Below are 18,252 nucleotides of genomic sequence, written 5' to 3'. Positions count from 1 at the left end.
GTGTTATACTGATCACATCGACATTTGCAAAGAATCTGCTCTTGTACAAAGTTTGTTTATAAAGGTGAATGCTGGGCTAGAATAACTGCCTTGTTTGGTTTTACTGCTCCAGAAATAGCTAATTATATGAATTCCATGAAGATATTTCAATAAGCATATTCCTTACTGTTGATAGTTGCCAATAGTTTTGTTATGTGGTCTATTGTGGGCACAATTTTTGAGCACTCAGCATTTTTGAGATGTTGGTTTACTTTGTGGAAGGAGGGAAGGAAGGAAAAAAGGAAAAGAATATGTGAAACCTTAGATGTTATTATACACACTATGGAAGGCAAAGAGAGATTTTAAAAAGTTGGGAACTTTAAAGGAAATGTGGATCTAAAACATCACAACTTTGACAACAGAAGACATATTTAAACTGAGGAAAGAGATCATTCTTAAAAATGGCTTTACCTTAAAAAAAATCTAACCAGTTGCTTATTTATGTCTTCACTTTTTATGAAGGAAAACAGTTTCTTAAACAAAGTCTAAAGTTGGCAAAGAATGTTCAGTTTTAAAGAAACATACCAATGGGCCTTTTGCACCAAAAGTTCCATCAGTCCCACCTGGTCCCTGGAAATAAAGCAAAAGGCAGATTAATCATTCTTTCAACTGAATGTTCTCAGTAAATTGAAGCTCTGAAGTAAATCTGATTTGCAGAGCTTACCCCGATGCCAATTGGTCCAGGTGTACCCTGACGGCCAGGTGAGCCTCTTGGTCCTTGAGGCCCTTCTGGCCCACGGACTCCTGTTGGCCCAGGGGCACCCTAAGAATAAATGGAATAGAAAATTAATTGAAGTTCTCAGCCCTGTGAAACGATTCCACTGAAATATTCAGTAGAGCATGAAGATTAATTCATATTTATTTACTTTCAGGCTTCCTAATATATCAAAAGATCCGGGATGGATCAGGCAAGTGATCAAGCAGGGTAAATTTACTGCATCCGATCAGCAATACATGTTTATAACTAGCACAGTCAAATAAGGTCTTCCTCTGAGAATGTTTCAACAACAACTTCCATTTATATAATGTCCTTATTTAATAAAACTGCACAGAGAACTTTGCACAGGTGTCAACAAACAGGTATTGATTCCAAGTCTTAAGAGGAGATGTTAAGCCGAATTTTCCTTGACTGAACCCATCGTCTACAAGTGACCATCTCACCTCTAATCCCACGGCTACACCAACCTACTGCAGCAATCACAACACAAGTCACTTATAAAGCTTCAAATGCATAATAAAAATACATATAACAAAAATATATTGAACACTATAAAATAATTAAAAACAAAAAAAGAGTCAAGCAGCTTTTTAAGGTGAGTCTGTGATCTCATTCAAATGGTCGAGGAATGCATCTGGTCCTTCAGCACAATACAGTCAGGACCACCTCTGAACTAGGTGGCAAGATCAGAGGAAGCAGTCGCCTCACTGGCATCTGATTTTCACTGTGCATCTGGTCTGTGCTACAACATGCAGATGTGCATGGCAAAGACGGGTTGAAATCTGAGAGTGGAGAATCCCTACGGAAATGCCGCCTGCACCACAGCCCACAGTTCAGCCTTGGAACAGCGAGGTCAAAGAGGCATCCAAAGGAGTGAGGAGATGAGAGGAGTGGAAATTCTAGAGCTGAAGTAATGGCTGCCGAAAATGGTTGAATAGAAAAGGAGATGATATTGAGGCCAGGTAATGTGGCTACAGGAGATTGCAGAGATAGAGAGGGATTAGTAAACAAGGGAAGAGAGTGTAAAATCAAGTATTTGCTGAAATGGGTGCCAGTGTAGGTCAGGAAGCCCAAGGGGAAAACCACAGACATGATGCAAGTTCAGTCACGGCCAGCAGTGTTGAATCATGGGAATATAGTATTACACAGAGGACAGAGGCTACCCAAGACTGCATTAAAATGGTCAAATCCAAAGATGAAAAGGCATAAATGAGAGATTCACCAGCAGATGCTCAGAGGCAGAAGAAGAGTCAAGTTGTGCACAGCTAAGCATCTATCTTGACCTTGAGTTGAAACTTTATTCTCTATTTGAAATCTCTGGTGAGCTTAAGTTAAGGGTAGCACCGCTCCCAAGCCTCACTACATGGGCCGTGAAGGCTTCATATTCAATTAAATATAGAGGAGACAGTGACTTGGAAGACTGGAACAGAATATGACAGAACAGGAAGTCATGAGAGAACAACACCCACATTAAGGTAAGTTTTGTGGGACTTCTGGGTCCAAAGGCTGTGTAGTTAAGGGGAGAGACATCTACAGGTTAAATTGTCATCCAAGTCAAAAATGAGGCTTTCGATAAATCCTGTTTCCTGCCAGGATTTTTGCAAAGGACAGGTCAGTCATGTTTGGCTGTTAAAAATCACTGACTGTGAGTGATGCCATCTGGCCCTCCAGTCCACAACCCCCCCCCCCCCCCCCCGCCACTTTACTTTGATGAGCAATGCCAATATTGTTGGAAACTTAGGAGATAAAATGCAGAACATGGAAATACCTGTCATTCACCTGCTCCATTCCCGCTGCTTGAGTAGGGTTAAAATTAGTTCTAAACTTTTCTTATACACTTGGCAATATCACTGCAAAGAAAATGTGTTTTTTTTTCCCTAAATGAGTCAAACCGACTTGAACTCTTACATTATAAGCAGATTTTTGATAATAAATGTGGATTTAATTGTATTGCAGTCTGATACAAAGAAATTTCAACTGTGCATTGACAAAAAGCGACAGCATAAATTTGCCTGTGTTATCGAGCCAAACAGTCCAGCAGTGCCTTGCACGGATCAGTCCGGGTTTCTTGGATTTCAGCAGAATATATTGAAAACAGGTTTAAAATGTGCCAAAGGGAACATTTGAACTTGATGAGCGGCCAGAGTTTTGTGATAACTAAACATATTGGAGGATGAGAAATGGATCTCTAAATATGCATGCAGCAGTCCTTGCTGTCAGGCAAAATACGATGCAAACCCCATATTAGACCATTTAGTCCTGGAGCTTCTTCCTCCAACTTATGACATCTTAGCTGATTTGCAGTATGTTTATTCCACAAATCTATACACCTGACTTGTGTGGGATATTGGATTTTGTAAACAATGAATGTATGTCTGTCAGGTCAATGACTACTTAACTCTTTCTGAACTCTTAGCATGTGTGGTCAGATAGTGACATAATGTCTACAGATTGTCTGTTGATAGCTGAATACTTTCTTCAGGCGTATTGCTTATATGTAAACATTAATGCCCTTTGTAGGTCCAAGGAATGTTGTGTCTGGGCATTGGTGGACTAATGAATTAGGAGTATCATTAACATACCTAATTGATTTATAAGAACTGTGTTAACGGGCACATAAAACATTGTTTGGTGTAAACAGGTTGAGTTAATGCAAGATCAAAGAGCTTGTATATCTCTTGGTCGCTCAGCACTTCTAGGATTTGTATGAATGAAAGAATTTTTCATTCAATCTTTGGACTTTCAACTGGATCCAGAAATCTCAATCAGTGTCTGTGAACAAGTTGTGGTTTTGTGAACAAGTCAGAAATCAGAACTCCCCTGACAAGAGCAACAATCAAGTGGTGACTAAGAATCTTTGTAGAAATCTTTCTGACTTGCTATATTATATTTTGTGTGGTTTTTGGTGCTTTCTATTGTACGATAATAAAATAGGCTCTAATTATTGTGTTGTGCTTGTATGCTTTTTACCACATCTCCTGGACACTCAGGTTGTTGGGTGTGATCAATCCAGCCTGTTACACTTTAGCACTGCAAACAGTACCCAGGAAAATGTGGAGGTGGACAAGCAAATTATGCAATATCATATCTGGGACTTAACACATCACCAATTGGACGGATAACTCTGAGGGTATTGGATTGCTGACAATGTTCTAAGTAAATTGGGTCCTCCCAAATGTTGGGAGAGAGTATTGTCTGATGTTAAATTCCATGTGTAGTATCACAATGCCCTAAGCAAGTAACTTTTCCCTCGAAGATAGTCTCTGCCTCAAGTAGGGTGGATTTTTATTACTGCAAACACGAGGAAATCTGAAGATGCTGAAAATTCATGCAACACACACACAAAATGCTGGTGGAACGCAGCAGGCCAGGCAGCATCTATAGGAAGAATTACAGTTGATGTTTTGGGTCAAGACCCTTCATCAGGACTAACAGAAAAAAGAACTAGTAAGAGATTTGAAAGTGGGGGGGGGTGGAGCGACTGCATTTTGGCAGTTGAGTATTGAAACAGTTGAACTCTCTAAGGAAAAAAAGTGACTGCAGTGCAAGTTTTCCTTTGAGTTCTCAGAACACTATTTTAAATGAAGTGCCATGGGTGGGGAGGAGCACTAAAAGTTCAAAGCTTCAACAGACTGACGTGGCTGATGATGATACAGTATCTGCTATGATGAAGTCTTGGATGGGGATGAAAACAATGCAATTGTTGCTTGCCCACAAATGTGGCAATCAAGTGGTGACTATGAATTGTAAGTTCAAAATTCTTTGTAGAAATTTTTGCTACTTACTATGTAGTATTTTGTGATTTATCTGTGCTTTCTTGTTTATGCTAATAAATTAGGCTTAAGTTACTTTGTTGTGCTTTTACGCTTATTACCACATCTCCTGGACATTCAAATTAGTGGTTCTGAACAACCCAGCCCATTAGAAGTAACAGGAACAGAGTCCTATGTAAAATTAATAATTCAATCAATATCAATTGTAATTTATAGAATGTTGATATCAGGATCTCTTTAACATTTCAATAATGTAAGCAAGAGTATTTTCGGGGTCCAAATAGCATGCTTCAAACATTCAAGACCATATTAGTTATATATTTTTTTTAAATCATTCTATTATGTGCCTCTTTGGTGAGTTTGAATCATTGGTTGGAACAGTTTTAAGATATGGGATCATTAACATTTATCCAGTTATACTTTTATTCTGGGACCTGGTCATGATTGCCAAGGCCCAGCATTTACTTCTCATTCTTCAGGTAACCTTCAGAAAGTAGTGATGAGCCTTCCCGAGAAGGCATTCCATCATGTTGTTCGCTAGAGATTTCCAGGATTTAGAGTCAGTGCTCATGAAGGACTAGAAGTATACTTACAGAGACCGCATTAGGAGCTGATCATTCAAACTCAGATGGTGTTACCTCGTCACAACCCATACTGCTAACAAGCTTCGATATTTGAACATGATCCTCTCATTCAAATTGTCCCATTGATCACAGCTTCTCAGCCCCAAAGTGACTCATGTATACCTACTCTGCTTCGGTCCATTAATCAATGCATACTTGTAAATTATCTCAAATACCATGTACTCCATAGTTTTTTAATAATCTCATCTGGAACTACATTCAGGAGCCACATTATTATGCTCCTCTTGTACCTAATGCAGCGGTTCTATAGTCTTCTGCTGCTGTAGTCCATCCACTTCAAGGTCTGACACGTTGTGCATTCAGAGATGATCTTCTGCACACCACTGTTGTAATGTGTGGTTATTTGAGTTACTGTTGCCTTCCTGTCAGCTTGAACCAGGCTAGTTATTCTCCTCTGACCTCTCTCATGAGCAAGGTATTCTCGCCCACAGAACTGCCACTCACTGGATGCTACATTGTTTTGCTTTCATACCATTCTCTGTAAACTCTAGAGGCTGTTGTGCATGAAAGTCCCAGGAGATTAGCAGCTTCTCCGATACTCAAACCACCCCACCTGCCACCAACAATCATCCCACGGTCAAAGTCACCTAGATCACATTACTTCCTCAATTTGATGTTTGGACTGAACAACTACTGAACTTCTTTGTCCATGTCTGCATGCTTGTGTGCATTTAATTGCTGCCACATGATTGGCTGATTAGATATTTGCCTTAAAAAGTGCACCTCATAGAGTGGCCACTGGGTATATATCAAAGGCCTTCCAAGAGTCCAAACATAAAACATCATCTAATTCACCTTCATCTGTCTGTCAGTTACAATTAAGAAAATTCAACAGATTTATCAAAATGATTTCATTTTCATAAGTCAAAGCAGATTCTTTCCAGTCCTAGGTCTGTTTCAAACTGAAAATATACATCTGATAGGAGTGATGATAGAAATGTAATTGCTGCCAACATCTATTCCCATTGGCAACAGATCAAGGCAGCTTCAGAGGTAGAGAACTGAGAACCAGGGCACTGAAATGCCCACATGAGGAGGAAAACTGTGACAGGAACAATTCAGAGCAAACTTCACCCTATGTGTTTAAAAACTAGGCAATGTAAAGCACAGTCAGTCCTTTCTCCCCTGGGCTACTGCAATCTTCTTGGAGCATTACATTGGGGAGTTATAGAAAATCCAGTTGCTGAACTTGTTAGAAATCTCTTTATGAATTTTAATTTTTAGCTGTTGGCTGGAAACAGTCTCCTGAGCTGTGGAACATGCTGATCAGCTTTCCCACTAAATGAGCCAGATTTGCCTGCATTTTCCAGTAGGTTTCTCTGTTAATGATTTCACAGAGAAAACATGTATATCTACTTTGTCGAGGAGACTAAAGTCAGAATTGCATTGACAGCTGTTCACCCAAAGGAAAACTTGTGTCAGGGCATGAAGTTTAAAACTCAGTAGTTATTTGTCAGACCAGTAGGGAATTGTAACCTTGGCCCATGCCAGAACAGCTAATGTTTTTCTGACCTATGATTAATTATTTTGTCTAATTTTTCAGCAATGACGATTTGACCAGAATTCAAAATTACAATTAAATGGCTCTATTTATTCTGCTTAATGGTAAAGTTTACCAGTAAAAAATACCATACATATTGAGATACTATTGAGAAAAAGCAGTACATCTCAAGGAGTTAAGACAATCCTACACATTGGAATGGATTCTTTTTTCCCCCTCTTTAATGGGCCTGTTAAAGTCTAAAATTGGATTACTGGCTGGATGCTTTCTTGCAGGATTGTGGGCGTATATTTTAAATCAAAGCCTGCTCAGAGGCAAAATACCCTGGTTTGCCTCTGATAACAAAGATGGCCAGAATTTCTGGCATTTGAGCAAAGTTTGCATCTATCAGAGAGGGAGCATTAACACACATTCTCACAGTGTGAGACTGGGTAAAGAGTTCTCTTCCTGCAGGGCTGCAGTGAATTAATTGTGGTTCTCTGGAAGCCCAGGGGTAGTTTTGTTTCATTCTTGCAGCTTGCACCAAAATTACCAGGAGATTTGGATTTATGACTTCAGCAGTACAGTACCAAATAACTCAGTCTGTTCTAAGATTATTCAGCTAACATTCAGTGCATATGTGAATAAATTAGACAAATACATAATTAAATCTACACTAATTGAATGCACATGAGAAATAAAGCGTACACTTTGACTGCAATTGATGCATGTCCCTGTGGCATCTCTTGTCAGGAATAAACTTGACTTTATTAGGTGGAAAACAAACAGCTCAGAGCAAGAATTTCAAAACCCATTCTGAAATGAAATACTTGGAATATCTTTGCTCATGCTGATTACATATAGGTAATATTTAATATGACCTTTTCATTGTAATGCAGCTGGTTAGGAGCTAAAGTAACTATTATGGTATGCCATTCTTTATATTTAATTCGAAGTTAGATGTACAAAAAGCATAAAGTACCTGTGTGAACTTTGGAAATGTTGCAAAGAGTAGCTGCAGGAACAAAGTTTTTATTTTACAAGGAGGATGGTAGGTGCATTGAAAGATACACACTGCCTGGAAAGTAGTAGAAATGGATACAATAGCAATGTTTTTAAAAAAAATTAAAGCTGATGCATGAACAGGCGGGGAATATAGCAGGGGTTTCCAATCTTTTTTGAGCCATGCACCCAGTATCATTAAGCAAGGGGGTCTGTGGAGCCCAGGTTGGGAAACCCTGGAACAGAGGCTTACAGATCCAGTGGAGACAAATAGAATTCATTTAGATTGACATCATGTCAGCGCAGACATCATGAGCCAAAGGGATTGTTTTATGTTTTATATTCCATACCATGTTCACACCTACTCACTTCACCTGCCTATATCCTCCTGAAGACTATCAGCTTCCTCAAAACCCAAAATGACATCCAGTTTTGATAATCAGCAAACACGGATATATCACATTTGATTCCATCACCAAATTAAGAATAATTGCCATCTCTGCCATCAACTTTTGAATAGGTTAATGTGAAATAGAATCTATTTAAGATTTTGATTGATTGATGCCAAAATACAAATTAATTGTGAAGAATGGAGAGGCTTAGGCTCAATAGGCTTGGGTGAGGTAAGCATCTGACAAGTTTCTTTTCCATTCTCCATTTGTTGGTGCATAATTAGAGCTGTGGGAAAGGCTCCAGGACCTCTGCTGTGTTTTGTGAGATGTGGGAATTCTGTGAGACCTCCAGCCTCCGGGATAACCACATTTGCAGCTCTTCAGAAAACATGTTAAGGAACTGGAGCTGCAGCTCAATGACCTTCAGCTCATATGGGAGAATGAGATGATAAATAGGAGCTACATGGAGGTAGTCACCCCTAAATTGCAGGAGGCAGGTATCTGGGTGAATGTCAAAGGTGCAAAAGGAAATGGGCAACTAGTGCAGAAAAGCCCTGTGGCCATTCCCCTCAATAATAAATATATTGTTTTGGATACAATTGAGGGGAATGACCTACCGGGGAGAGTTGCAGTGACTGGATCTCTGACACCGAGTCTGGTGCTGCGGCTCAAAAGAGAAGGAAGGAGAAGATGACTGCAGTAGTAATATGAGATTCCATAGTTAGTAGAAGAGAGAGAGAGATGTTGTAGATGCAATGGAGACACCAGGATGTTATGTTGCCTTCCAGGTGCCAGGGTGAGGAATGACTCAGATCAGGTCCATGGCATGCTAAAGGGGGAGGGGAGCAGCTGAAAAGCAGAACCTCCAGAGTAGTAATTTCTGGTTTGCTGTCTGTGCTGCATGCTAGTGAGGGCAAGAATAGGATGATTTGGCAGATGAACATGTGGCGGAGGAACTGGTGCAAGGAGCAGGGGTTCAGATTTCTGGATTATTGGGATCTCTTCGGGGGAAGGTACGACCTGTACAAAAGGGATGGGTTACACCTGAAACACGAAGGGGACCAATATCCTTGTGGGCAGGTTTGCTAGAGCTGTTCAGCAGGGGGATGGGAACTAAAGAGATAGGGCTGAGGATGGTGCAGTTGATATACAGGCACATGCAGTGTGTGAAGAGGCTGTCAGGAAGAACAAGCAAAATTCTGTCAGGGGATGAGTTGCAGTGTAACCAGGGGGCAAAATCAAAAAGGGTGATGGATACAGGACTGATGGTGTTATATTTGAATGAACACAGTATATGGAATAAGGTGGATGATCTTGCAATGCAATTAGAGATTAGCAGGAATTACTTTGTGGGCATCACTGAGTCATGGCTGAAAGAAGATTATTGTTGGTAGCTTAACGTTCAAGATACATATTGCATCGAAAGGATAGGCAGGTAGGTGGAGTAGTGCTGTTAATTAAAAAGAATTAGATGCTTAGAGAGGTGACATAGAATTGGAAAATGTACAAACATAATCCTTGTAACTAGGGTTAAGAAACTGCAAGGGTAAAAAGACCCTGACGAGAGTTATATACAGGCCTCCAAATAGTAGCCAGGATATGGACTACAAATTAAAACAGAAGATAGGAAAGACATGTCAAAAGAGCAATTTTACAACAGTCATGGGGGATTTCAATAAGTAGGTAAGTTGGAAAATCTGGCTGGTGCTGGATTCTAAGAGAGAAAATTTGTAGAATTCCTATGAGATGGCTTTTTAGAGCAGCTTGTAGTTGGGCCTACTAGAAGGATCAGCTATTCTGGATTGAGTGTTACATAATGAACCGGATTTGCTTGGGATGCTATGGTAAAGGAATGCTAAGGAAGCAGTTATCATACTACAATAAAATTCACCCTGCAATTTGAGACAGAGAAGCTAAAATCAGATGTATCAGTATTTCAATGGAGCAAAAGGGAATCACAGAAACACGAGAGGGGAGCTGACCAAAGATGATTGGAAGGAGGCATGAGCAGGGATGACAGCAGAACAGCAATAGCTGGTGATCCTGAGGGAAATTTCAAAGACACAGGAAAAATACATCCCAAAGAAGTCATAGTATTCTAAAGACAGGACTACACAACCGTGGCTGACAAGGGATGTCAAAAGCAACATAAAAGCAAAAGAGGGCATAATATAGATTTAAAAATTGAAGTTACAGGTTTGGAAAGCTTTTAAAAACCAAGACAACTAAAATAGCCTCAAGGAGGGAAAAGATTAAACATGAAGGTAAGCTAGCCAATGATATCAAAGAGGATACCAAAGGTTTTTATTTCCAGATATATAAAGAGTAAAAGAGAGGCAAGAGTAGATATTGGAGTGCTGGAGTGGTAGTAATGGGGAGACAAAGAAATGGCAGATGAAATTAATAAGTATTTGCCATCAGTCCTCACTGTGGAAGACACTAGCAGTATGCCGGAAGTTCAAGAGTGTCAGAGCTCATAAGTAAATGTAGTTGCTATTACCAGGAAGGTTTACCAGAGACACTGAAAGGTTTGAAGGAAGGTAAGTCACCTGGGCAAGATGAACTACCACCCCAGAGTTCTGAAAAACATAGCTAAAGAGATTGCAGAATCATTAATAATGATTTTTTTAAGAATCTCCAGATTTTGGCATGATTCCAGAGGACTGGAAAATTGCAAATGTCACTCCGTTCTTCAAGAAGGGAGGGAGACAGAATAAAGGAAATTACATGCCAGGTAGCCTGACCTCAGTGAATGGGAAGATATTGGAGTCTGTTATAAAGCATAAGGTTTCAGGGTACTTGGAGGCACATGATAAAATAGCCCAAAAATCAGCTTGGTTTCTTCAAGGGAAAATCTTGCCTGACAAATCTGCTGGAATTGTTCGAGGAAATAACAAGGCTAGCTTAGCATCATATTTAATCTTTTTGCTCCTTATGCCTTTTTAGTTGCCTTCCGTAATGATAATACAAAGGAATTTAAAGTTGCTGACCCTCTCCATCTCTGATCCCCGATGAAGACTGGCTCATGGACCTCTGGTATAGAGTATTGTGAGCAGCTTTAGGCCCCTAATCAAAGAAAATACGTGCCAGCATTGGAGAGGATTAAGAGGAGGTTCACGAGAATGAAAGGACTAACATATGAGGAGTGCTTGATGGTTCTGGGCCATCATGGTGGATTTTAGAAGAATGAATGGGGATCTCATTGAAACCCATCAAATATTGAAAGGCCTAGATAGAGTGGATGTGGGGAAGATGTTTCCTATAATGGGGGAGTTTAGGACAAGAGGGCATAGTCTCAGAACAGAGGGAGGTCCATTTAGAACAGAAATGGAGAGGAATTTCTTTTTGCCAGAGGGTGATGATCCTGTGGAATTCATTGCAATAGGTGGTTGTGGAAACCAGGACAATGTGTGTTTTTAAGATAGAGGGTGAAAGATTCTTGATTAGCCAGGACATAAAAGGTTATGGGAAGAAGGCGGGAGAATGGGGTTGAAAAGGAAATAGATCAGCCATGAAAATAAAAGGCAGAACAGAATCAAACTGAATGACCCAATTCTGCTCCTATGTCTGATGGTCTAACTCTGTAAATAAAACAGGTAATTGGATGCTTGGTCACATTAAGAAGAGCATTTAAAGTGCGAAGTGCAATTCTGCTGCAATGCCCAGTGGGCAGAACAATTCTTAATATGGTTTACACTACCTGCTGGATTTCCAATTGGTTCGATTAATTTTTGAGCCACAGAGCACAATTTGTTTCAATATAAACCAGCTGCTACTTTATAATAATGTCATTGGAAACTGCTTGACAGAACTGACATATACTTTTCTGAGGCTGGCATAATGGCAAACATCAGAGTGTATTGTGGTTTGTAACAAGTCAATCCAGCCAGCCAAGATCTCAGGATAAGTTAATAATCTGCATTCAGTTCTCATGTATATTCAGTAACCTTTCCGCATTTCTCATGGATTTGTTAAGAATTCGGTTATAAAATGTAGCTTTTGTTATGAAGAAAAATACAATCAGTTTATACACAGTAGGATTCCATACAGACTACTGGAATAATGCCCAAATAAATGGGAGTCATGGGTCACTGTTTGTTATCTTTACGTCTGTAGTGCTGGAAAGCATGGGTAAGGTTTATGGTCACTTTGTTCTCTTTCACACCAATGAAGGGAAGACACACAATCTGTTTTACAGAAATCTTAAATTCAAGAGAACTTTATGGCCACTCAACCAATGATGTATGTACCTGGTAAAAAGAGACACATGGCATAACCCTACTTTTCCATAATTGCTCCCCAGCACTTGGTATTATAAATTTTTAAGGTCTGCTTAAGTGTGATGAACGTTTCTGCCTCTATTGACCTTCCTGACATTGATTACTAGACTCCTGCTACTCTTTGAGGTACCCTATTATCCTGTGATGGTTCTACCTATCTAAACACCCTGCTCTTTGACCCCACCTCTAAAGGAAATAGGTTTACACTATTTCATCTGTCCAAGTCAAGTCTCCATTAAGTTTCTTCTTTTCCAAAGAAAATATGCCTATCAGATCTAATCTTTTCTCACAGTTGCAATTTTCCATTGTGGCAACATAGAGTCAAGGACGTTCTCTGCATCTTCTCCAACACAACTGTTTCTTACCTGAACAGCAGCTAGTTCTGTTATAACATCTCTACTCTGATAGGCCTTGATCAAAGAATTAAAGCATCCTTTGTACATTTTAAAACATTTATTGGCCCTCAAAAATCCGTGGAAATGCACCTCATGGTGTTCCTCCAAGGTATTTTAACAATTATTGCACTTTGCTAAATGCTCTCTCTTACTCTTTTCTGCCCAACTAACCAGACGTTACAGGATATTCTGGAGTTATGAAATTATTTATATATATAGCAGACAGTAATTAACCAGTTTTTTTAAAAAAGGCTGTTCAGTGTTTTAACTTTGACAGATATTTAAAGGCCATTGAAACCAGTCATTGGGTGGGTGAGGGGAGGGAAACATTTTGATTCTGAGTCATTGCAACAGCACAGAGGAAGACGATAGATGACTGATTGGCCCTCATTGAAATCCTCATGATGAGACGAGAAAAGGCAATAAATAGCATCTTTTGTGGTAACACTTTGTTAATGATATACCTCTGCCACATCATTTAACACAGTTCTGAACATGCCTGTTTTGTGGCTTGCTGTTTGTACATTCCAGAAGCTCACCCTGTAACAAAAGTTTTTTTTCAATTTTGGATGTCTGGTATGTGCCTAAAACCCCTTGGAACAGCCACAAGTATTTGACTGTTCAAAGTTGTTCTACGGATTGGAATATGCTGCCTTTCTAAACATGTAATTCTGCATAAGTGTCGATGTTATGTAGGCAACATTTATAGCATTTGAAACAGTTGTTAATTGCTTTTATTGTCTTTGTGCTTAAAATGTATAAAATATTACTGTTCTGTGGGAGAGGAGAAATTGATTCTGCAGAAGGCAGAGTTTATTTGTAATAAATAAAGAACCTTTATATTTACCAGCTTTAGTGTCTCCAGTCATAACACCAGATCATCTAAACCTCCCTGCAGTCTAAAGATTTTCTTCTCACTGACAACTGCAGAGTTAATTTTGTATCATCTGCATATATTATATTTGCTATAATTAACTTAAATAATTAACATGTATTACGAAACAAAGGAATTGCTTATTGAGCAATATTAAATCCTATTGGTAACAGCCTTCCAGTTACATGATTACCTGTCAACTATTGCACTTTTGTTCCTGCCACTAGACCAAGTCTGATTCCAAATTTGCCAGTCTCCCTTGGATCCCAAATGTCTTTACGTTTTGACCTATCTGCCACTTAAACTTTTTACAAGAGCTTTCCTAAAATCCACGCAGATTCCACAAACGCACTGTTCTCATCAACCTTCACCCCTTTGTCAAATACTCATTACGTTTTCATTAAAGACCTTATTATAAGTTCCTCAATAGCTGCACCAGCTATTGAGCTCCAATTACATCATCAAGTTCGCCGATGACACGACTGTGGTGGGTCTCACCAGCAAGAACGATGAGTCATCTTACAGGGAGAAAGTGCAGCAGCTAACGGACTGGTGCAGAGCCAACAACCTGTCTCTGATTGTGAACAAAACAAAAGAGATGGTTGTTGACTTCAGAAGAGCATGGAGTGGCCACTCTCTGCTGAACATCGATGGCTCCTCCATTGAGATCGTTAAGAGCACCAAATTTCTTGGTGTTCACCTGGCAGAGAATCTCACCTGGTCCCTCAACACCAGCTCCATAGCTGAGAAAGCCCAGCAGCATGTCTACTTCCTGTAAAAGCTGAGAAAAGTCCATCTCCCACCCCTCATCCTCACCACATTCTACAGAGGATATACTGAGAGCATCCTGAGCAGCTGCATCACTGCCTGATTTGGGAATTGCACCGTCTCGGATCACAAGACTCTGCAGGTGATAGTGAGGTCAGCTGAGAAGATCATCGGGGTCTCTCTTCCCGCCATTACAGAGATTTACACCACATGCTGCACATGTAAAGCAAACAGCATTGTGAAGGACCCCACTCACCCCTCATACAAACTCTTCTCCCTCCTGCCATCTGGCAAAAGGCACCAAAGCATTCGGGCTCTCACAATCAGACTGTGCAACAGTCTCTTCCCCCAAGCTATCAGGCTCCTCAATACCCAGAGTCTAGACTGACATCTACATCATTTATTATTATATTGAAATTTGTCCTCTACTGTGCCTATTGTTTTGTTTATTAATTAATTATTGTACTGGCCTGCACTGTTTTGTGCACTTCATGTAGTCCTGTGTGGGTCTGTAGTCTAGTGTAGTTTTGTGTTGTTTCATGTAGCACTATGGTCCTGGAGGAACATTGTTTTGTTTTTACTGTGTACTGTACCAGCAGTTTATGGTCAAAATGACAATAAAAAGTGACTTGACTTGACCATCTTAAATGATCAGTTATATTGTTCTTCAGAATACTTTCCAGTAGCACATAAATCTGATAAAATGGCGACAGCTCAGAAGAAGCGGTCTCTATGGGGGCCAACCAAAGTCGTTGTCTTTTTTAAATGTCTTTTTACCATTGTGTGGTAAACTATGTGTATACCTGTCTGGACACACCCCTCTGCTGACTGCTCCTGTGGCTCCTCCCACAGACCCCTGTATAAAGGCGATCGGAGACACTGCTCCTCCCTCAGTCTCCAAGATGTTGTGGTCACGTTTGCAGCTAATAAAAGCCTATCTTTTGCCTCCCGTCTCCGAGAGTTATTGATGGTGCATCACATTGCAAGACCTCACTGGGCATAAAGAACTTCAAGTACTGCAAGCCTACCCTCTCAGCGAGTTGCTTGTTGGTGGAGGGGCTGGACTTGGTACAGTCCATGTTGCCGCCGGAGACAGAGAGGCATCACAGGCAGTGCACAAAGGCCAAGTGCAGTCCAACAGGAAGTGATTGTCTTGGTCATTTCTCTGTGTTTACAAGAACCTGCTGGCCATTGCTAATACGGATCGTGCAAGTCCAGTTCACTAGTTTATTGATGAGACCCGTGCTGGGGGCAATGGTGCATGGCCTCTGTTGCAGTTCAGATTTGGCCTCAAACCGTGGTGTTGCCTGGTTGCAGCCACCCAGGAGAGGGGCAGTGTGGTGCATCAGTGCTGCCCCCCAGTGTTCATTCAGTGGGTGACAAGCTGGATTGCATGTGCCTGCAGAGTGCTGCAGGCTTGCTTTTGCCGAAAGCATTCATGGAGTCAGGGGCTTGGGCTGAGTTATATTTTTTGTGTTTCTGGATGCTTACTGCTTTCTTATATGTGCCGTATGTACTTTGTGTTGTGTATATCTGTCGGTACTGAGTTTCGCACCTTGGTCCCAGAGGAACACTTTTGTTTGGCTGTATTCATGGTTGAATGGCAATTAACCTTGAACATCACCAAAATGTAATGATTCATCTACTTTTCTTGCAGGCACTTACAGGAAGAAAATGAAATACAATAACATTTATGAAAACTACACATACAAAGACTGACAAACACCAGTGTGCAAAAGAAAAACTGTCTAAATAATTTTTAAAAACTGACAACATGAGAAAGATCTGAGAATCAAGTGCTACATGTTGACAAGTTTTCATTCCTCTTGGGTAGAGCTTCCACAATTCAATGCCCAGCCAGGTGATTTATCTGGCAATTACAAATTTGCTGAATCCAAATTGACCCCATTCAATATTGCAGACTTGTCTAACTTAGCTCCAGTAATAACATCATCCTCCCCTTTTGTAAAGGTTGTCAAAATATCCTGCTGCACACACGTGCATGCACGTACTGAGGTGGATACACAGAGTAAGGGGCAATCCTGCATATCCCCGTGGGTGGGATGTGTCTGCAAATCTACCTCACTAGCGAACAGAATAATGAAGGAGCTGCACAGTTACAGACGAACGCGGTGAGCGGGCCTTTACTCCTCGCCGTGCTCTACTACAGCCACTCAGGGAAGCAGTCATCGGATGCAGCGTGCTCGAGCGCAGAAGCACGGTAAGTGCACCGGTATTCGAGTTCCCGGCAGACCCACGCTCCCAATGATTCTACTTGCTAAAACTGCACCGCTGGAGAACAGACTGTGTTACCTGCGCCAGAGTGTGAACCAGCAGGAGATGAGGGAGGGACCGCTGCACACTGTTCCTGACAGAAATGTGGCTCCAGGACACCATTCCAGACTCAGCCATCCAGCTAGAAGGCTTCATCTCCTTTTAGATGGACAGAAATGCTGCAACCTCCAGCAAGGTCCTCAGTAGAGGTCTGTGTGTCTACGTCAATAAGAACTGGTGTGTGAGCGCCTTAGTAGCAATGGCCCGCTGCTCACCGCAGATAGTTTTCAAACGGTGAAGTGCAAGCCCTTCTACTTACTGAAGGAGTTTACTGCCATTTACATCTCCACCCCACGCCCTGATGGCACCTTCATTGTTGTAGGTGACTTCAATCATGCCAACTCAAAAACAGTCCTGTCAAAATTCCACCAGCATGTCATCTTTGCAACCTGGGGAGAATATATTAGACCTGGTTTACACCAAAATTTGTGGAGACTACAAGGCTGCCCCCCCACCCCCAGCTTTCAACTCCGATACTCAGACTACACATCCATTTTGCTAATCCCTGCATTGGTTAAACAAGTCAAACTAGTTCACATGGAGACCAGGACCTGCCCAGTACTGTCAGGAAGGAAGTACACAGAAGCATCAGGACTAGCACTGCCAGGCTGGGTAACAGTTTCTTCCCTCAGAACTTGGGACCTGTGGTACCCTTGTCAGCACTGAGGTCTCATCACTAAGACAGCAACCTGTTTACTATACAGTGTACTGTTTACCCATGATGCATACTACATGCATTTGAATTATATTTTATTAAATTATTTATAGTAACATTCTGGTTTATGTGCTGTTTGTGATATATGTTTTGCGGGTGCACCGTGGTCTGGAGACCATAATTTCATTGGGTTGTATATGTACAGTCCGATGACAGTAAATTTGAACTTGTCTCTACAGCAAAGTTGGGCGTGTAGTTGTTGTGGACTGATTTGCCTTTGGACTAAAATGCTTCTCTGTCAGTTCTTTAGTTTCTGGAACCCATTCTCCTTTCTTAGTTATTCCTTTATGTGCATATAAAACATCTTCCAATTATCCCTTGTTCATCATGGCTTTAAGGACCAGCTATTGATGACTACTGAGTTCCAACTGCCATTCACTTCTCACTGAATAGGTCCCATTGGCGTCTCCTTTACTATCAGAATCCAGCATTGGTAGCCTTTGTGATTCCATTAATCTCCCTCCAATCCTCACAAGTCACATACACCCATCTTGCTCTGTCTTTTCCTCTCTTTCCTCTCTTTTTGTTTGCCTCCATCTATCATTCACCTTCCACTGCCTCCCAACTCCACTCTCATTCCTCTTCCAAAATGGTGCAAACTGCTTGTCATCTTACACTCCTCCTCAGGTCACCAATCACCAAGGAATACTTTCTCACCGTTCTCCCACTCCTGTATACACTGGCTGTCTTGCCTCTCAGCCCTCAGTTCTGATGCAGGGTTTCAACTTGAAATGTTAAAAATTCCATTCCACCCACAGATGCTGCTCAACCCACTGAGTTCCCTCAGAAGATTACATGTTGTGGCAGAAGACAACTGTGGAGGAAGATGCCAGAAGGG

General features: G+C 41.0%; 1 protein-coding gene across 1 annotated transcript in view; it reads right to left on the bottom strand.

Moving 5' to 3' along the window:
* Positions 1 to 18,252, bottom strand: part of LOC140728382 (uncharacterized) — a 257,199-nt gene that overhangs the window by 74,325 nt on the left and 164,622 nt on the right. The window contains exons 19-20 of the mRNA XM_073047008.1: positions 704 to 802; positions 565 to 609 (exon numbers count right to left, since the gene is read on the bottom strand). Of these exons, the coding sequence (XP_072903109.1) occupies positions 565 to 609; positions 704 to 802 (144 nt within the window). The remainder of the gene's footprint in view (positions 1 to 564; positions 610 to 703; positions 803 to 18,252) is intronic.

This window comes from Hemitrygon akajei, chromosome 5 (assembly GCF_048418815.1).
Source record: "Hemitrygon akajei chromosome 5, sHemAka1.3, whole genome shotgun sequence".
Lineage (NCBI taxonomy): Eukaryota > Metazoa > Chordata > Chondrichthyes > Myliobatiformes > Dasyatidae > Hemitrygon > Hemitrygon akajei.
The sequence above is the reverse complement of the archived record's forward strand: the minus strand, read 5'-3'. Positions and strand labels throughout refer to the sequence as shown.